At 46.3% G+C, this 21363-nt stretch overlaps 1 protein-coding gene across 4 annotated transcripts in view; it reads left to right on the forward strand.

The window, feature by feature from the left end:
- ATP11C (ATPase phospholipid transporting 11C) overlaps positions 1 to 21363 on the forward strand; it is a 365103-nt gene that overhangs the window by 335566 nt on the left and 8174 nt on the right. For 3 of the 4 annotated variants that reach the window (XM_029607769.1, XM_029607770.1, XM_029607771.1), the window contains one exon: positions 3359 to 3512. In XM_029607769.1, the coding sequence (XP_029463629.1) occupies positions 3359 to 3512 (154 nt within the window). Of the gene's footprint in view, positions 1 to 3358; positions 3513 to 11489; positions 11581 to 21363 lie in introns of all 4 variants that reach the window. The other variant, XM_029607772.1, reaches the window with a different exon arrangement.

Here is a 21363-nt window from a genome sequence, read left to right on the forward strand (position 1 = left end):
CAAGAATTCAAAAAAAGACTGAAGACTTTTCTCTTCCAACAAGCTTTCCCAGACGCTTAAGTGACAGACAGACTCCCTAATTACTAAGTATCCTAATTACCCTAATTATGGTCACTGTATCCAGTACTAATTCTAAAATATCTACAACTGGACAATGATCTTTGAGATCAAAAATTTACTTTATTTCATATATATATTTGGCATTGCTTATATTTATTGCTACGTTAAATAGTTATACTGCTTATATAATATATTATATTTCTTTACTTATTACTATTTATTACCAGTTAAACTATTATTTCTTTATTTAGCTCTATGTTAAATTGTCAACCAGTTATACTGTTCCATATGTTCTACTGTTCCATGTAAAGCTCAGCTCTCTGTTGAGCAGTTCTTCGTTTTATGTAAACCGGAGTGATTTGTAGTCCCTACAAGAACTTCGGTATATAAAAATTAAAAATAAATAAATAAATAAATAATATTAGTGAAGAGAGGAGGAGTGTAGTGGAAGGAATTATTGGGTTTATGATTTGTTTTTATATACCGTCACATCGGGCTGGCCTTCACAACGGTTTACATTAAATAACATCAAAGAAATACAAACATTTATCAAATACAATAGCATCTAAAATCTGTTAAAAGAACATAAAATATATTTTAGATGCTAAGACCCATAAAAACTTTATAAATATTAATATTCTTGGAAACCAGAAAATCTCAACAGGTATACTTCTTTGGATAAAAACCTAAAATATCTTGAGACTGATAAAATAATAAATTAATGAACAAAACCATAATAACAAACATTTTAGACAGACTGGATCAAATACTACTATTACTAAAAAAAAAAGCATTAATAAAAAATCACGCTATGCTATTCGTTTTCTGCGAATGCGCTTTTAAAAAGCCAAGTTTTCAAATTAGCTTTGAATTTTTTCTTATCTGTTTGTAACTGCAAATGCATGGGGAGAGCATCAAAGTTTAGATCCGGCTATTGATACTGCCCGTTCCCTTATTTGGCTTAACCGGGCTGATTTACAGGTCGATCCAGTAAGGCTGCGGTAGAAACAGTGAGGTAGTGTCAGGCGCACCCTTCCTCCCCGCACGCACAGTTCTCTTCACTAACTCCCCGATACTCTCCTCTAATCGCATGCAAATGCATGCCGCGGCTTTAAAGCGGTAGGGAAGGGTTATGGCCGCGTAACCCATTTTACTGTATAGGCGCTTAATACAGCGCCTATACAGTAACCAGGGTGCGCTGGTACCTGTCATTTCAAATGACATTTGAAATGACAGGCACCAGGAAGTGTAAAAATCAAAATTTTTAAATACCTGTCGGAGGGCCGCGTGGGTCCAGGCGGCCGGCGGGATCCGGGGGGGCCGGTGGTCGCGTGTTAAATCTAGGCCGCGGGCGGGTGGGCGCCTGTTCCGGGCGGCGGGGGGTGGACGCGCGTTAGTTTCAGACGGCCGCGTGGGTCCAGGCGGAGCCGGGTGGTCGCATGTTAAATCTAGGCCGCGGGCGGGGGGGCGCCTGTTCCGGGCGGCGGCAGCGGCAGCGGGGGGACACGCGTTAGTTCGAGACGGCCGGCGGGTGGTCACGTGTTAAATCTAGGCCGGGTCCGCACAGGCGCGCATTCACTGCCGGTGGGGGCTGCCTCTCCCGGCAGTGAATGAATTCATTCATCCAGGCGGAGGAGCCGGTGGCGAAAGCAGCCGGCTCCTCCGCCTGGATGAATGAATTCATTCACTGCCGGTGGGGGCTGCCTCTCCCGGCAGCCCCCACCGGCAGTGAATGCGCGCCTGTGCGGACCCGGCCTAGATTTAACACGCGACCGCCCGCCGGCCGTCTCGAACTAACGCGTGTCCCCCCGCCGCCGCTGCCGCCGCCGCCCGGAACAGGCGCCCACCCGCCCGTGGCCTAGATTTAACACGCGACCACCCGGCTCCCGCCGCCTGGACCCACGCCGGCCGCCTGGACCCACGCGGCCCTCCGACAGGTATTTAAAAATTTTTATTTTTTCTTCTGACAGGTTTTATGTGTCCCACATCATTACATTTTCTCGATCATCTCTTTATCGCTTTTTTTTTAAATTGTGTTTTATTGTTTTTGAGTATCTTAAGCGGTGTCGATGGATTTATTACTAGACTCACAGTCCTAACTCCTACTAGGGGGAGGCGGTAAACTAACACGTTACGGCCGCGGCAAAACAGTGCGTTACTAATGAGAGAACCTGAGCGCGCGTTACGGTATCGGAGGGGAATAGCTAATTCCTTCATTATACAGCTAATTCGTTCATTTACATGCCGGGTGCGGGAAGGGTTACGCGTCTGTTTTAAGAAGCGCTACGGACGCGCAAAACTGGAGACTGTATCGCTGGTTTGCCTTACGCGTCCGAATTGTGCGCAGCGAGCTCGTTACAGACGAGAAATCTTCAACTGAACTTTACTGGATCGACCTGTTAATGGGGAAGGAATGAGCAGGAGGAAGGGGAAAAGGATAGATGGCACGAATGGAGATAGGTGAGAGGAGAAAAGATACTTGTGTGGGAGAGGTTATAGTGAGAAGAGATGGGGTAAATGGAGAGAAAAAGAGAAAGGAATAAAGTAAAATGAAAATGCTGTGATAGAGGAAAGGAATATTGAAAGGAACTAACTTCACACACCCAAGAGTTCAAAATATTTGATTACTGAAAAATAATTTTGTAAGTAATGTGAACTATATGGAAAAAGTGCTATAGAATCTTGAAAATTGGGCTGCACAATTCTCGAACCATAGCTGCAGAAGGTAGCCCTGAGCGACCACAGAAAACCTGGGGCCACTCCTGCGGGTGTGAAGTCCAAGAGGCGAGCGTTTTTTCAGTGGAAATGTGGCTGCCCAGCCAGGGGACCCAGTCTGAGGCTGGAGATGAACGTCAGGAAGCATTTCTTTGCAAAGGGTGGCAGAGGCATGGAACAAGATAATGGGGGTGAGAAACCAGGCTTAGAAAGACGTGCACAGATGTTCCTAGATGGTGGGGAAAGTGAAGGCAAAGCCGGAAATCAAGTCAGTTCTGTAGTATGTATTTGGTAATGAAAATGAGCCAGCTGATTAATTCTTGTGGTCTTATCTGCTGGCAGTTTTTGTTTCTATGTTGATTTTATGGGGCTTTTTGTTGCTCAGTTTTCTGATTCATACAACAATTCAGCTCTGTGTAATGTCCTTATCAGCAGTTGCTGCCTGGCTGCCATGTCTTAAGCTATCTGGCTTTGACTTAACAGTCACACGTTTGCACTTTCTCTTACTCCTGTTGGTTTTCATGCACTGAGGGAATTTAGAGCATCTGGTACTTATCATCTCCTGTTTGACTTTCTGTTTCAGGCCGTTCCTCAGACAGCAGAGAATGTATTTTGTATTTGCTCACACGCTGTCGTCTGTATCGGTTTGGCTTACAATAATTCTCCTGATATTTGTCAGCCTTTATCCTGAGATCCTTCTGATAATTGTAAAGAATTTGAAAGGCTTAGATCAAAAGGTAAGACATAAGGCTATGTATTATTTCAATAGTAATGCATATACATGTAGAGAAATGGGCAGCCACCGCCTGTCTTGATAATGAGTAATCTTCATCTCCAAATGTATTCCGAATACATGCCTGGGGTGCAGGAAAGGTCCTTGTCACTAGCTGATCCTATAACTGGGCATCTTCGCTTGGAGGTGTGGCACCAGGTGCTCTGGGTTTGGGTCTCATATCCAGGGCTGTCTGAGGTTTTTGGTTTGCTTTATAAAAAGTGATACATTCAGATCTTAACTTAAGGGATGACTGAGCCATGCGTGCAGTACAGATGCCCCCTGCTGGCAGATGAGAGGGGTTGCCACAAAGGAGGTTTCTTGGGTACATCTGCCATGCTTGATGATTTTGATCACCTAATGCTCAGTTGTAGAGGAGGGAAGATTTATCACTTAGGTTCTATGTGTACATAAAATGGAGAATTCCATTTATCAGAATTACCCTACGATTTGTAACCATGTCAGAGTTGTACATGTTTGTGTAGTCACTTGGGGCATGTGCATGTCACATTACAGAACTTCCCTATCACACAGGATTTCTTCTGGGAGTAATATAACAACACAGGCCTTGTGGAGAGCGTTTGCTGTCACAGTGAGCATGTGTTTGTCAATATAGTCCCTGTGTGCCACTGATGTCATCCCTCTCAGGAACTCCCATCAGCCTTTAACAGAGACTATATTGCATCAAATGTCAGTGCTGGCTGTACTGTAACTTGGCATACAGTGGCAGCACATGCCAGTTATGCAGCTGGAGATGGAAATGATTCTCTGCAAGTACCTTGCAGTGTGTGCAGAACAGCATGACTTCCCTGCATACCATGCTCTATCGCTGCCAGTTCCTGCATCCAAACTCGCTCAGGAGAATTGGCTGGAAATGGACACCCAGGGACACAGCAACCTAACTGATTCAGAAAGTTCTCCAAGTTGAAATGCACACCCAGGTAGGGAGTTTATAGCACCAAAATTTAATGCTCCTCTTCATCCAGTGGGTTGTACATTCCAACCAGCAGATGGAGATAGAGAACAGACTTGCTGACGTCACCCTCGTGTAGCTCATCACAGACATCAGCCAGCCAGTATTTTCTCCGTCTCCAGCAGGTTGTGGACATGCATCTTTGCTTGTTGATTTCAGCCTGCCTGGTTTAAACAGGCTATTCTGACCTCCTGTGTTGATAACATTTGCTCCCTCCTTCAATTGAGTGTCTGATATTTCAGGACAGGAGTGAGGTAAAGGCTGGTGCTCTAGCCCTCCTCCTGGCAATGGAGAGTTCCTGTAGGGAGAGTGCTGTAGGGTAAGGGAGCCTTGGGCTCAACCCTGTTAATTTGTCTCTCTTCCTCTCCTCTCTGTTTTGACCTCCTCTCCTCTGCCTGCTCCCTGCCCCGATTTTCTCTGGTGTTCGGCAGTTTCAGCTCAGCAAATAGTTTATAAAAAAAAACCAAAACCCCCGTGTCGGCAGAGACAGCAGCAGCGATTGTGCACAGAGGAGGGGTAGGAGAAAGAGGCTGCATTGCGAGCAGGGGCCGAAGCACTAATTTTGGAGCCATCCAGAGTGTCGCAGTAGTGTGAAACTACGTGGCAGGCACCATTTTGAGCTTGCAGCACTGCTGCTGAGGCACATACAGGGGAGAGATGGCATTGGGAGAGCAGTGCAGGAAAAAGTTGTGCGTCTGCTCTGCCTGTCATGTGCGGGTAATTAGCCCCAGGGGATCGCTAAGCATTTGCCAGAAATGCGTGGAGGCTCAAGGAGATGTCTCTGCAGGGGAATTTGTCCCTGCAGGGACTTCAGGAACTCCAAGTTCACAGGAGGAAAGTGTGGGGGATTGTGAGGATTCTTCACCGGCTCCTCTCCTGCCACAGGGGTGAGCTCGGAAGGGGCTTTACCTTCTCAGGGAATGGATCTTTCCACCATCTCATGGGTGGAATTTTTTTAAAGGCCTGCAGGCTTTTTGTAAGGGGCAGGAAGGGTCCCGGGTGGAGTCTCAGTATCACCCACATCAGCAGTCTCCCCACTTAGGATCACGGAAGAGGTCAAATGAGGCCTCGTCCCCTCCCAGATGGAAAAAGCAGAGGAGAGGACAGTGTACTGGGGGAGAAGGTGAGGATGCATAATCTTCAGGAGACTCCTGGGAAGAGTCAGGATCCTTGATGGGGGATCCCGAAGAGGCATTTTTGAAGGAGGGAGATTCCCCCAAATGCAGAACCACACAGGACAGTGCTTCGCCTCTTTCACAGAGACGAGATGTCAAGTTTGATTTTATAGACTCTGAAGGTTGTGTGTAGGCCTTGCTTGTGGCGACTCGGGATCTGAAGAAGAATCCTGTGATATTAGTTTGCGAAAGGTGTCTTGGTCTTTTCCTCTTTACGAGACACTGCAAGAATTGAACAATTTGGAATGGAGCTCTCCTGAGGTTAATTTTAAAGGGGGTTGCTCATTAGCCGGTTTGTACCTTATGGATTCTAAAGCTAGGGAGCAGCTCTGTTTTTCCCAAGGTGGACGCCCTGATCTGCATAGTGACAAAACGTACCACCATTCTGGTGGAAGGAGGTGCAGCCTTAAAGGAGGCTCAGGATCAGAAAATTAAGGCAATTTTGAAACAGGCCTTTGAGGCGTGGCCATGAATCTCCAAATCTCCGCTTGCTGTTGTATGGTGACCAGGGCCAGATTACAATTAGCCAAGGAGGCTCAAGGGTTTTGGGTGAGAATGCCCCTTACCTAGAGCTGGGAGCTGGGCTCTTGGCAAATGCAGGTTACGATTTGGCATGTTCGGCTGTTCGGGAGGTGGTTTTGGTGATTGCAGCCCGAAAAGTACTTTGGCTGGGTAACTGGTCGCTGATACTATTTCAAATTCCTGAATATTCCTAGATCAGTCCAGACAAGTGGGTTTATTCATCCCTACCAGCAGATGGAGGCAGAGGACAAAACTTTTGGCATTGCTACATATCTGAGAGTACCACTTGCAGTCCCTCAGTATTTCTCTGCCTCCAGCATATGGTAGAGGTGTTTACCTGTAGTCTTGACTGATCTGGTATTTTGGAAGTTTTCTGCTCCCCGAGGTGCCAGGTTCCTGTGGAGGGCCATTCCTTGGATTGATACCCCTGGCAGTTTTAGCCCGTGACCCCCGAGCAGAGGGATCTGCTATGGATCCTCTGAAAGCAGACGACAGATCTACATACAATGGCCTGCATGGCCGATCCAGGGCCACCAAGAGCACCAAGCCCAGATGCCGCTCTATTTTCTGTAGTAACCAACCAATCATTGGCCTCGGCGGAAACGCACATAGCAACTTTCCCTGTGCCCAACACATCCACTCCGAGTGCTTGAACATCCCAGTTCTGACTGTAAAAGCGATCCACTTTCATGTTCTTGCTGCTCGCCATCAAAAAAGGCCAACCCCATCGCTCCACAATGAGTTGAAACACTTTGGGGACCAATTCCCTTTCTCCTGGATCCAACATGCGATGACAGATAATCCGCCCGCTTGTTGTTCACTCCTGCTATATGAGAAGCTGACAACACTAGCAAATGCTGTTCCACCTATGGAAGAAGGAAATCCATTTCCTGAGAGACTTGCTGACTTTGAGCCCTGATGATGATTTATGTAGGCCACCGCCCTCGCATTGTCTGACATTCATATCTTTTCCTTCCAACCGAGCCTCGAACTGCAGAAAGGCTAGTCAAATTGCTCGGGCCTCCAAGACGCCTCCCCCATACAGTAAGCACCACTTAAAGGGCAACTTGGTAAGACTGGACAGGAAAATTGGTTCTTACCTGATAATTTTCGTTCCTGTAATAGCACACATCAGTCCAGACAGATGGGTTTATTCATCCCTACCAGCAGATGGAGGCAGAGGACAAAACTTTGGGCACGGCTATATATCTGAGAGTGCCACCTGCAAGTCCCTCAGTATTGGCCTGTACCCAAGCCAAGATAATTTAACAATAGGGCGAACCAAGCCCCTGGGATGAATACCCCTGAACTGGATAACAACCACAGTCAACAGAATAACCCAGAACATTGGAACACATTCAACATATCTTCGAAAACCATCTTTGTATGAGCCCAAAGAATCAGCAGCAGAACAAGCAGTCTTTCAGCAGAGAACTTCCAAGGGTGGGCCTCTGGACTGATCTGTGTTATTACAGGAACGAAAATTAGCAGGTAAGAACCAATTTTCTTTTCCTGAACATACCCAGATCAGTCCAGACAAGTGGGATGTACCAAAGCTTCCCAAAACCGGGCGGGAGCCCGGAAGACCTGCTCTCAGCACACTCTCACCAAAAGGAGTCACCTCTGGGGTGCGCACATCCAAACGGTAATGCCTAGTGAAAGTGTGAAGCGAGGACCAAACTGCGGCCTTACATATCTCCTGAAGAGACACCAGTTGACACTCGGCCCACGACGCTGCCTGGGCACGAGTGTCAATGAGCTTTAAGCCCCACCGGCACCGTGCAGTCCTGAGAAACATAGGCTGAGCAAATAGTCTCTTTCAACCAGTGAGCCAAGGAAGCTTTAGAGGCTTTCTCTCCCTCTTTTGGACCCCCGAATAGCACAAAAAGGTGATCAGATCGACGAAACGAATTGGTCACCTTCAAATAACGCAACACAGCGCGTCGCACATCCAAAAGATGGAGAGCCTGTCCCATAGAAGAATCACGGGACCAATCTGGAAATCCCGGAAACTCCACCGTCTGGTTCACATGAAAGGCCGAAACTTTAGGGAGAAAGAAAGGCACTGTACGCAAGGAAACCACATCTGATGATATCCACAGGAAATTTATTTATTTATTTATTTATCCTTTTTTTTATATATATACCGTGGCACGTAATGCACATCACCTCGGTTTACAGCAAACAGTAATTCAGCCAAAGGCTTTACAATGATCATGTATGTATGGCAGAAAAGAGCCTGCAACTGAGATCCACCTAGCCAAACAAATGGCTACCAAAAAGACAGTCTTCAAGGTGAGGGTCTTCAAGGATGCTCGAGCCAAAGGTTCAAAGGGATCCTCGCAGAGAACCTGCAACACTAAATTAAGATTGCACTCCGGAAATACCTTTTGAAGAGGGGGATACACATGCTGAACACCCTTTAGAAAATGCACATCATCAGGGTGGGAAGCCAAAGACCTGCCTTGCACTATCCCTCAGTGGCAACCCAGAGCCGACACCTGGACCCTAAGCGAGTTAAAGACCAACCCTTTGGACAAACCCTGCAAAAAAAAAAAGCCAAAATTTACTCTCCTTAAATAGGGATTTGGATGGACAGGAATTCAGGAAATTGCGGCCTTTGGATGTGCAGCGGCATTTATTGTGTTATCTGGAGGTTACCAATGTCTTTTTTTGTAAAATTCTAAAAATACTTCACTGGCTACCCATCCGCTACAGAATTCTCTTCAAGACACACTGACCATCATTCACAAAACCATATTTCAGCAATCCTCTCTCCAACTCACCATACCCCTCAAACCACACTCCTCAGCAAGACCTACCAGATCTGCATACTGAGACTCCCTACAGGTTCCCCCGAACAAATCCACTATACACTACACCATTGAAAAACGAGCGCTATCAACTGCTGGTCCGCATCACTGGAATTCTCTCCCGCCAGATCTCCGCCAGGAACATTGTCATATCACATTCAGAAAAAAAATTAAAAACATGGCTGTTCGCCCAAGCATATCCTTGAAGAAGCCTTATGGTAATCCACACGGACCAACACCCCACGGTTGCGTCCTCTTTCCGCCGCACAAAGGAACTGTTTTTCTGCTAACTGCGCTCTCATATAACTTGCCTGATCGACTCCACTGTGTAAATTGTATATAATTCTCACTATGTAAGCAATTACTCTCTGCTTACATGCTCTGCTTTCCAGTTAGAAATTGTTAATCTATACCTTTTTTCTAACAGCCTTGTTCCACATTCCCTGTTGTAATGTAATTTTCGCTTTCAGTGTTCTGGTTTACCCCCTAGTTTATTGTAAACCGGTACGATAAGACCTGGTCTTGAGCATCGGTATATTAAAAGAATTTAAATAAATAAATAAATAAAATAGATTGGCTTTTTCTTCTTTACTGAGGAGTGAAGAAGGGGGAGATGACCTCTTGTGCCACGGTGACTCGATGGATTAAGGAAGTAGTGATAATGGCCTATATGGATGCTGGGAAGCCTCTTCCGAAGCAGATAAAAGTGCATTCGACCCGGGTGCTGGTAGTTTCTTGGGCAGAATTGCATTTGCTTTCTCCGGCAGAGATTTGTAGAGCGGCGACATGGTCGTCCTTGCATATGTTTGCCAGATATTTTCGGTCAGATTTGGCTGCGCGGGAGGATTCGTCCTTTGCTAGGGCAGTGCTGTTTGGGCCTCAGGCAGCTTCCTGCCTTCTGGGGAGTAGCTTTGTTATATCCCACTGGTGTAGACTGGCTTGCCCGAATGAAGAGGAAAGTGAAATTACTTCTTACCTGATAATTTCCTTTCCTCAAAGGAAGGCAAGCCAGTCCACCATCCCACCCTGGGCTGCCTTGAGGCGGTTGACTTTCTTCCATTTTCTGAGTTCCTTATTGTATTGTGAGGATCTCTGACGCACATGGATTTGCGTGGTACCCGGTAAGCGAGTTTCATTCTACGATATCCGTTTTACAGTTTTTTCCTATGAGACTATTGTTGTTGGAGGTGAGTCCAGTGTTTTCATTATGTTTAAATAAATAAATAATGGAAGAATGTTCTATTTCAAATAGTGATTATTGGTAGGATGCAATAACGTTTAGATGGTTTAGTGTCCACAGCTGGCTTTTGAAGAAAAATAGTCTGGCTGAGGATGAGCTATATGAGAGGGATGTCAGTGAGTCATTGTTCTCCGTTTCCACCTGCTGGTTGAGGTGCACAACCCACTAGTGTGAACTGGTTTGCCATACTTTGAGGAAAGGGAATTATCAGTAAGAATTAATTTCACCATATTCGCAGAATGGAAAATAACTGAATATTTATTTTTAAAAAAAGCAAAATTCTCGTTAATTTAGATTTTATTTTTCTGATTTGCATGGTGTCAGCTGCCCTTCAATCCTCTCCTCACCCTCCACAAGCTTAGCAACAAGGGATACACACATCATTGGGGCACAGTATTGAATTTCTAGTTGCTGCAAAGCCCCAGTTGGTAATGAAACATAAACTGCTACTAATTAATAGGGAATAACCACTGCTTGTTGCTGGCATTGGTAGCATGGGATCTATTAAATGTTTGAGTACTTGCCAGGTACTTGTGACTTGGATTGGCCACTGTTGGAAACAGGATGCTGGGCTTGATGGCCCCTTGGTCGGACCCAGTAAGGCAACTTCTTATGTCTTATGAAAAAATATATATATTTTTTGTATTAAAACAATAAGGGGACCATGCCTGCTGCCACCATTAAAGCAGATAGGATATCTGTCTCCACAATCTGTCCTTTTGCTTTCGCCCTCCAGTAAAACTAATTGGAGCCCTGCTGCGTTCAGGCACTTAAGAGCAAAGGAGCAGCAGAGGCTGGGCAGTTGGACCGCGCAGATGTAACCCTCTGCTTTCTTCCTCTGCTGTTTGACAGACAATTATTTTTCCACAGTTCAGATGTTAAGGCAAGTTTCATTGGAAAGCTAAAAGGGGAAATCAGGGGAAAGATTTTTTTTTCTTGGACAGTAGGGGACGGATGATGCTCGGAACAAAACAATTTAGTGTCCTGTTTTTAGCGTTTTAGAGTTGTGCTCCAGTGCCATGTACTCTGCTGACATGAAACCAGAGCCCTACTGTCCAGTTCCATTTTTGAGTAACTTTTCTCCTTTCTTTATATCTTCCCTACCTCGTTATTTTTTTTAAGAATTTGAAATTGCATTTATCTTGTCCTTTGCTCTCTGTCTTTCTCTCTCCTACTCTGCTGCAATTTTCCACTTTTGCTTTGTGCTCTTGTGAAGCAGACAGCAAAACGCCTCCCTTCCTCAGGATTATCTACTATCTTCATGCTCTCTCAAACCTCCAGCAGTCACAGCTTCTCCTGGAGTGAATAAGGTGACTTTTTCCTGCATTGCTTGTATGTGCTATGCTTTTCTAGGAAACCCTCACTTACCTGCTTTTGTCTCTTCTAATGAAGCAAAGCTCTGTTAGCTTCTCTATTGCAGCTTTTTTTTTTTTTTAATTTATACTGGTTCTCTGCTTTAAGCTCTGTGCTTTGTTTCCTAATCCTGGGCTCACTACCTTTTATTTCTGTTTTAAGTTCTGCCTTTTGTTTGCTGTTCCCTGCTTTTTGCTGTATTTGTTTTTAACCTGCTCGCTCTTGCCTGATTCTCATGCCCTATGGGCACTGTTTGGTGTTGTGATAATATATTGCTTTGCTTGCATTGTGCTAATGAAGTAAGATTTTGTGCCGCTTTTTATTTTGTAAATATATTTCGAGCTGTTCCACCCCTTGGGTAGCTCCTGCTCTGTTTCGTATACTCGAGGACCATATCCTCCACCTTGCCTATGGCAACATCTTACTGTAACTGACCTAAATGTCAGATATGTAGAAGCGCCTCTAGATGTGTAGCAATCTTTTATAACTCGGTACGCCTGTTCAAATAAAGAGCTTTTGAAAATAATTTTGTATTCCAGGCTCTGGAAGTAGCTTTGCTCCTGGAACTTCCCTGGGAGATTGGGCATTCAAATGGCAGATGCAATTTAATATGGACAAGTGCAAAGTGATGCACGTAGAGAAAAGTATCCCACACTGTACTTACATGATGTTAGGCTCCGTATTAGGAGTTACCACTCAGGAAAAGGATCTGGGAATTGTCGTGGACAATACTTTGAAATCCTTGGCTCAGTGTGCGGTGGCAGTCAAAAAAGCCAACTGAATGTTAGGAATTATAAGGAAAGGAATGGAGAATGTCATAATGTCTCTATTGCCCCATGGTCAGGCCACTCCTGTAGTACTGTGTGCTGTTCTGGTCACCGCATCTCAAGAAAGATATAGTTGAACTGGAAAAGGTACATAGGGGATGGAATGGCTCCCCTATGACGAACTGTCATGTTTCAACTTAGAGAAAAGATGGCTGAAGAGAGATATGATAGAGGTTTATAAAATCATGAATAGAATACAATGGGTAAATGTGAATCAGTTATTTAATCTTTCAAAAAATACAAAGACTTGGGGACACTCAATGAAGTTAATAAGTAGCACATATAAAGCAAATCAGAGAAAATTATTTTTTACTCAATGGTGCATTAAGCCCTGGAATTCATTGAAAAGAAGTAGATTTGTGCAATGCAGCTAGCAGAGACTGCAATGTACAAATCAAGTCTTTTTAGAATTTCCATCACTTTAAAGGTCAAAAATTATTTTCTGATGTCAATTTTACAATGGATCCCTCTGAATGTGCCTGTAACACCATCTACGAGCATAGGTTATAAAATAGTGCTTATTTTTGTGCGCGGCAAGATATATGCGTTTATGGGTGCATGCGCAGCCCTTTTAAAATCCACCTTTAAAAAAAATAGGGGGGTTTAAAAAAAGCTTGGACAAGTTTTTGGAGAAGCCCATTGACCAGGTGGGCTTGGGGAAAGCTGCTACTTATTACCAAGCTTTAGCAATATGGGTTCCTGTTCATACCTGGATCAGTCCAGATTACTGGGTTTTGCCTCCTTTCCAGCAGATGGAGACAGAGAAAGATTCACTGACACCAGCATATAACCTGGTGTACTACCTGTAGTCCCTCAGTATTTCTCTGTCTCCAGCAGATAGTAGAGCTGCAATCCCTGCAGTCCCAAAAAAAAGAGGGGTTAAGAAGATACTTTGGGAATTCCTCCCTGGAGGTTGCTAGGCCCTGGTGGGGCTATCCCTCCTGGTTCAGAGGTGGACGAGCAGGGAGTCAGGGACCTTTGCCATGCTCAGTCTTTTTGCCGCTGGGGGGTGTATATCTGGTGGGGCCAGTTCCTTCCCCCCACCCCATGAGAATATTTAGAGTCCCACAGCTTTTTTGCTGCACAGGGAAGTACACTTTGTTTGTTTTCATTAAAGTTTCATTAAAGTATAAAAAAGAGAAATAAAGACTGTAAGGAAGCGGCAGTGTTGTGTCAGCCAGGGAGGCTGTGGGTGGAGCCAAAGTGCTTGATTTGCTGCTGGGGCGGGAGTTCTCGGGCAGCAGGGCTTGTCGGCCATGCTGTTGGGCCTCCTTTGCCGGCCCGGCATGGCGGTTTTTCTCTGCAGTCGGATAGGCAGTGCCTGTCGCTCATGCGGTGATGCGCATGTGTGGCTTTCCCACTCCAGGCTTTGCTTCCACTGCTTCTATGTTGGAGAGGTTGGCTCAGAGCCGGCAAAAGCTACGCTGGAACCGCATACCAAGCAGAAGGCAGACGCGGGAGTGCCTCTGAGGATGGCAAACGCCCCCCCCCCCCCGCCGGGTGCGGAAAAGACAGCCATGTTTTCTACAGCTGAAGGCACTTCAGAGCTGTTCAGGGGATCAGAGGATCTCCCTCCCCCATCTCCAGCAGTGCAGGGCTCCACTAATAGGAGGGAGCTGGATTTAGAAGGAGGGGGACATTTTCAGGGATGAATCACAGGGCCCAGCAATGTTTTCTTCAGAGTTTGTGCTGCTTATGCATGAGGCATACTTAGTGAGAAAAGCAGCTGGGAATCAGTCAGTCCAGACTCAGGGACCCCTTGATCTGCGTCCTGGTAAAAGACCTAGGAGCTCCAGGGATCAGGTTCCTAGGCGGGCTCACAGGAACCTCAGGATGATGGCAGTCCTGGCAATCCAGAAGTAGACTCAGGATTGAGACGCAGGAGTTCCTGTATCTGGCTCACCTGACCCAGCTATCCCTGATACTAGCCCAGATGTGATGGACCCAGATGGGAGGCTGAGCCAGGTGCTGGTTGCTGAAGGGGGGTGAACCTAAAGTGGTGCGTCTCTTCCGTAAGGAAGAGTTGTGGCCTGTGATTCCTCATGTTCTTAAAGAATTGAGTATCAAGGTTCCCCAGGAGGCATCTGTTCAAGAAGGGGTGGGACCCGGTCACGGATGGCCTGAGGAGCCCATTGAAAGTCTTCCCTTTTCACAAATCGGTGAAAAAGCTTCAGAGACAGGTCTGAAGGTATGGCAGGCAATAGCAAAATTGTATCCGTTGTCTTAAGGAAATGCTTGAGCTTTTGGTGCTCCCAAAGGTGGACACATCAGTGTCTGCGGTCACTTAGGCCTGTGGTTGGTTCAGCGGTGCTGAAGGATATGCAGGAAAATAAATTGGAAATTCATCTCAAAGTTTTTTGAGGTTTCTGCACTAGGCATACGTGCTGCTGTTTGCAGTAACTTCATGTAAAGGGCCAGCCTACATTGGGTTCAGCAATTGCAGGCTACGAGAAAGCTATCTACACGTGAGGCTAAGCAGGTGGACTGTCTGGAGGCAGCAGCAGCTTATGTTGCGGATGCCTTGTATGACCTCCTCAGAACTTTTTTGAGAAATATGATGTCCACGGTCTTGACCAGATGTCTCTTTTGGTTAAGGAACTGGTCAACAGATGTTTGGTATAAGTCTCGATTAGGAATATTGCTTTTCAAGGGAAAGCTTCTGTTTGGAGAGGACTTGGAGGAGCTCGTGAAGCATCTCAGCGAAACCAAAGGGCATAGGCTGCCAGAAGATAAGCCAAAAGGAAGCAAAAGTTCTTTTGTGGGGTGTTCTCATTTCTGGCCAAATAGAAGGTTTTGTCCCTCGGCAGGAGCCCAGATACAAGTAGCCGGGAGGCAGCAATCCTGAAACCAGTCCTTCCGAGGGTGCACAAAACCAGGCAGAGAGGATATCGGCCAGGGTTCTAGTGGAGTTGTCTTTACAATGAAGACCGGTCCACTCCCCTCTTCCTCCTATTGGAGGAACAGGGGAGTTCTATGTATTTTCTACCTTCAGTTTGATGTAAACCAATATGATGTACCCACTAATATCGGTATAAAAAAGTCTCTAAATAAATAAATAAATAAATAAATAAAATATAGGCTGCGGAGCTGCTCAGGATTTCAGGTTTGTTCTCCTGGTTTGGAGTTGCAAAGAAAAGATTTTTCCAGGGCGGGGTTCCACCTTTTCTCCTGTTCATTGTGGTCCTATTTCATTAGGATTGTTATGGGATGAATCTTGGCTTGGGTACAGATCAATACAGAGGGACTGCAGGGAGGCACACCAGGTTATATCCAGAAAACAAATTGGAAGCCGATCCAAGGTTGCTGTGCAGCAGTGTAAAAAAAAGTGGAGATCAGTGTGTAAGAAAGACCTTTATTGAAAATTGCCCCATAAAGGTCATTCTTACACACCGATCTCCATTTTTTTACTGCTACACACCAGGTTATATGCCAGTGTTAGTGAAACTTTCTTAGTCTCCAGCTGCTGGAAGGGAGGCAAAACTCAGGAGTCTAGACTGAACCCCGTTGTATTCCAGGAATGAAAATTAGCAGGAAAGAAAACAATTTTCCTATCTATTTAGGGGCGGATTTTAAAAAGCATTTACATGCGTAAATCTGGGTTTTACGCATGTAAATGCACTTTACTCGAGTAAGTGGGCTTTTGAAAATTGCTACAATATATGCCATTGAATCGTCCATAGGATTTATTCGCATAAGTGCACTTTACGTGAGTAAATGGCTTTTGAAAATTGCTACAATAGTAGTTACATTTATGCGCATAACTCCTTTGAAAATTACCCCCTTAGTGTATTGGCCACTCTTGGAGACAGGATACTGGGCTTGATGGTCTGACCCAATATGGCAGTTCTTATGTTGTCAGTCACCCATTTTCTCTTAGCAAAAAAAAAATATATATATACTAAATATAGCTCATTCCTGAGCTGAAATTGACAGATGAAAAAGTTTTGCCTATAAATTGCAGGCTTAAGGTCAGAAGAAATCTTTATACTGAAACATTGGCTAAAACCAGCTTTTCTCTTAAAAAAAAAAAAAAAACAAAAAAAAAAACCCAGAGTCTTTGGCACGTTTCGCCCGATCCTCGACCTCAAAAGAGTCAACAGGTGCCTGCGGGTTCCCCGGTTTCGTATGGAGACCCTGCGGTCGGTCATTGCCTCGGTGAGACAAGGGGAGTTTCTCGCGTCCCTGTATCTCACGGAGGCGTATCTGCATATCAGGATCCGCGCGGAGCACCAACGTTACCTCAGGTTCACAGTGTTGGGGCAGCATTTCCAGTTTCAAGCACTACCATTCGGGTTGGCCACAGCCCCGCGGACATTCACCAAGATCATGGTGGTGGTAGTGGCCCACCTTCGCAAGGAAGGGTTTCTGGTCCATCCGTATCTGGACGATTGGCTGATCCGGGCGAAGTCCGAACGCCTTTGCCAGTTAGCAGTCCAGCGGGTGGTCGGATTGTTGCAAAGGCTTGGCTGGGTGATCAATCTGGCCAAAAGTCACCTGGTGCCCTCGCAATCTCGAGTTTTTGGGAGCTTTGTTCGACACTCGGAAGGGCATGGTGTACCTTATGCGGGAGCGCATGGACAAGTTGCAGGTTCAGGCCAGGAGGTTGTTAAGCAAGCCCATGCCAATAGTCTGGGACTATCTGCAAATGGTGGGGTCTATGACTTCCACACAGGAATTGGTTCCCTGGGCGTTCGCTCATATGCGACCTTTACAATTGGCATTACTCTCCCGCTGGAATCCGGTGTCTGAGCAGTTCCATCTCCCTTTGCCTCTACTGCAGTCGGTGCGCTCCAGCATGGATTGGTGGCTTTGTCCAGTCAACTTGACCCGTGGAATTTCGTTGGCGGTTCCATCTTGGACAGTGATCACCACACCGTGCCCCAGCCTGTATGGCTGGGGCACGCTGTGTCTCCGAAAGTCGGTACAGGGCACGTGGTCCCTGAAGGAAGTGTCTTGGTCCATCAATCGGTTGGAGACCAGGGCAGTGCGCTTGGCTCTCCGGGCCTTCCTCCCGCTGGTTCGAGACAAGTCGGTTAGAGTTCTGTCAGACAATGCGACAACAGTGGCCTACATCAACTGGCAGTGCGGAACCAGGAGTCAACCTGTGGCCGCCGAAGCTCGACAGCTGATGGCCTGGGCCGAGCGGCACCTGCAAGGCATATAGCGGCGTCGCACATTGCCGGAGTAGAGAATGTTCAGGAGGATTTTCTCAGTCGCAATCGTCTGGATCCCGGCAAGTGGGAGCTCGCGGACGTGGCGTTTCAGCTCATTTGTGCTCGGTGGGGGACACTGGTCCCAGATCTGATGGCGATATTCAAGAACACCAAGGCTCCGCGATTCTTTGCTCGCCACTGGGAAACGGGGGGCGGAAGGCGACGCCCTGGCGTTACCCTGGCCGACAGAGGTGCTCCTCTACGTATTCCCTCTGTGGCCGCTCATCGGCCGGACGCTACGGTGTATAGAGCTACACCCGTCGCCCATGGTGCTCGTCGCACCCGAGTGGCCACGGCGACCTTGGTTCGCGGATCTCCAGAATCTGGCGTTGCAGGGCCCCATACGGTTTCCGTATGTGCTGGACCTGCTCCATCAGGGTCCCGTTTGTTTCGACCGGGTCGAATGCTTTTGTCTAGCGGCATGGCTTTTGAGAGGCGTAGGCTGAAGGCACAGGGCTATTCGGACGCGGTCGTCGCAACCCTTTTGAGGTCTCACAAGGCGTCTACGTCCCTAGCGTATGTGCGCGTCTGGAAGGTGTTTGAGACGTGGTGCCTTGCGCAGAATCTAAGGCCCACGCGGACCTCGGTGCCAGAGGTTTTACGTTTTCTCCAGGATGGATTGGCTAAGGGGTTATCTTGTAGTTCCCTTCGAGTGCAGGTGGCGGCTCTGGCCTTGTTGCGGGGCCAGATTCAAGGAGTGTCATTGTCCTCGCATCCAGATGTCGTTCGTTTTCTTCAAGGTGCTAAACTCTTGCGTCCGCCATTCCGTACTCCTTGTCCGTCATGGAACCTGAACTTGGTTTTGAAGGCTTTGTGCGCCGCGCCTTTCGAGCCTATTCGCAATTCTACCGTTAAGGATTTGACTCTGAAGGTGGTCTTTTTGGTGGCGATTGTCTCGGCGAGACGGGTGTCGGAGCTTCAAGCCTTGTCTTGTCGGGAACCCTTCTTAAGGATTACGGACTCGAGAGTTTCGATTCGTACTGTTCCTTCCTTTTTATCTAAAGTGGTGTCTGCGTTTCATCTTAATCAAACGGTGGAATTGCCCTCGTTTCCTGAAGTGGATAAGTCGATTCCTGGTCATCGAGACTTGCGTCGTTTGGATGTGAGAAGGGCGTTGTTGTATTATCTGGAGGTTACGAATACCTTTCGGGTGTCAGACCATCTCTTTGTGCTGTGGGGCGGTCCTCGTCGCGGTCATGCGGCGTCCAAGACTACTATTGCCCGTTGGTTGAAAGAGGCAATTAGTTCGGCGTATCTGCTACAGGGCAGGTCTACCCCTGCGTGTCTAAAGGCCTATTCTACGCGTTCCCAGGCTACTTCCTGGGCGGAGTGCAACCGTTATATCTGCGGAAGAGATTTGTAGGGTGGCAACATGGAAGTCGTTGCATACCTTTGCCCGACATTACCGCCTGGATGTCCAGGCTTCAGGCAGCGGGAGTTTCGGGGCAGGGGTGCTCAGAACGGGACTCTCCGGATCCCACCCTATATAAGGTAGCTCTGGTACATCCCAGGAGTCTGGACTGATCCGGGTACGTACAGGGAAAAGAAAATTAGGTCTTACCTTAGTTAATTTTCGTTCCTGTAGTACCACGGATCAGTCCAGAGTCCCACCCGTTGGTTCTGCTGTGAGGAGGGAGAGTCCGGTGTGGTTGCGGCTTTCTCTCTGTCCATTCTGAGTCTTTTCTATCTATTCGTTATCGATGGCTCGGGTTCTGGTCCCATTTGGGGGGTTGTTGAGCCAGTGGTTTTGGTTGTTATGTTACTGTATATAGTTTGTTTGTATTGGGGCTTCATCTGCTTTGACATTAAGTAAAACTGCCAGACTGTAGGTGGCACCAGCCTAGATAAGGCAGAGTTTTGTTTGTAAACTTCCGTCTCCATCTGCTAGAGGGGGGGCAAAACCCAGGAGTCTGGACTGATCCGTGGTACTACAGGAACGAAAATTAACTAAGGTAAGACCTAATTTTCTTTTATTAGTATTTAGTCCCCACTGAATGAAATGAGCTCTATGGTAAATATCATGGGTTATCTACATTAAGGGCCTGATTTTCAAAGGCATTTGCATGCTTAAACCTAGGTTTTACTTGTCCAAATGCACTTTAACTATGTAAGTGTGCTTTTGAAAATCACTACGATAGTATAACTCCTTTGAAAATTAGCTCGTAAGAATCTAGTGCAGCTTACTACACCTTAGTAGCCTAGTGCTTAGAGCAGCAAGCTGAGAACCAGGGAAACCAGGGTTGCCTTGTGACCATGGACGTCTCTTCATCCTCCATTGTTATTTATTTATTTATTTATATTCTGGTTTTCAGGCACTTCAAAGTAGATTACATTCAGGTACTATAGGTATTTCCCTCTCACAAGAGGGCTCACAATCTAAGGCCTAGATTCATCATTTTGGTATAAATATAGTAAAAAAAAAAAGGGGCATGGTTAGGCTAATTTCCCTGGGACCCGCATCGCATAGGTATTTTACCGCAACCCACGTTAAATTTATCGCACCCACGTTATTTTCACATTGCAAGCTGAGAATTCCATCGCACGCTGAGTTACTGGCCGGACAGGCTTTTATTACAATTGGTGTTTTGGGCTGCTGGCTAGTTAGAGAGAGAGAGCTTTTCTGTAGAGGCTCACAAAAAAAGTTAACTATTTATACCACTGAAAGAGGGGGCACTATGACCTCAGGGTGAGATATGTGGGGTGAGTTGGGTTTTGGGGGCAGTTTTACATGCACAGTCATACATACAACAGCACAGTTGCCATCAGTGAAGATTTAATGTGATTTGGAGTGATGAAAGGTGAAAGAAGAGTAGATTTGTACCATGTTCTGTCTAGCTTAGTGCATCAAGCTAGGTATAGAGAACATGCTGTTCGTGCATATGACTATGCTTGTAAAACTGCCCCCCAAAACGCAACTCACCCCACAGACCTCACCCCGAGTTCATAATGCCCCTTCTTACAGTGGTATAAAAAGTTCATATATAAGTGAGCCTCCATAGAGGCACTCTCTCTTCTCCCCTCTCCCTTCCTGAACTGCAATTTGCGATAAAATCATTTTCAGCACAGCTAATGCAGGCACAACATACAGGAAAAAGGAGTAGTTATTTCCAATGTTAAAATCTGCGTTGCTGTGCGTTACTCTATTGCACGCCATGCTAACTGACCCTCATTTCCATTTACTCCGCCCAAACTTCCATTTGAATACAAATGAAAAATTTGCAGACGCAATTTGCGATGCGGTATTTATCGCATGCATTGGGGCAGTATCACAGACGTTAGGGCCCTAATGCCCGCAATAACGCCCTAACGTGATTGGTAAATGACCCTCTAAGTTTGTACCTGAAGCAATGGAGAATAAAGTGACTTGTCCAAAGTCACAAGGAGCGGCAGCAGGATTTGACCCTGGCTACCCTGGTTCTCAGCCAAAGTTAGATTTATTGAGCCACTGGTGTACAGGGAATATACTTACTGCAGCTGAATGTAACTTGCCTTGAGCTACCAATGAAAAGGCATGGGCTTAATATACAATAAATACAAATACATTTCAGACTTCCCTTTTTGATTTGAGCAGATTTTCTCTGTAATATCTCTGATTTTTTTTTATCTAAGAATGGACTAGCTGCAGCTTTTGGGTTGGGCAGAAGGTACTCTTGAGCATTACAGATGAAAAGCTGCAGATACTTGCTCTCATATTGATCTG

The sequence above is a fragment of the Rhinatrema bivittatum genome, chromosome 6, assembly GCF_901001135.1.
Source record: "Rhinatrema bivittatum chromosome 6, aRhiBiv1.1, whole genome shotgun sequence".
In the NCBI taxonomy this organism is placed as follows: domain Eukaryota; kingdom Metazoa; phylum Chordata; class Amphibia; order Gymnophiona; family Rhinatrematidae; genus Rhinatrema; species Rhinatrema bivittatum.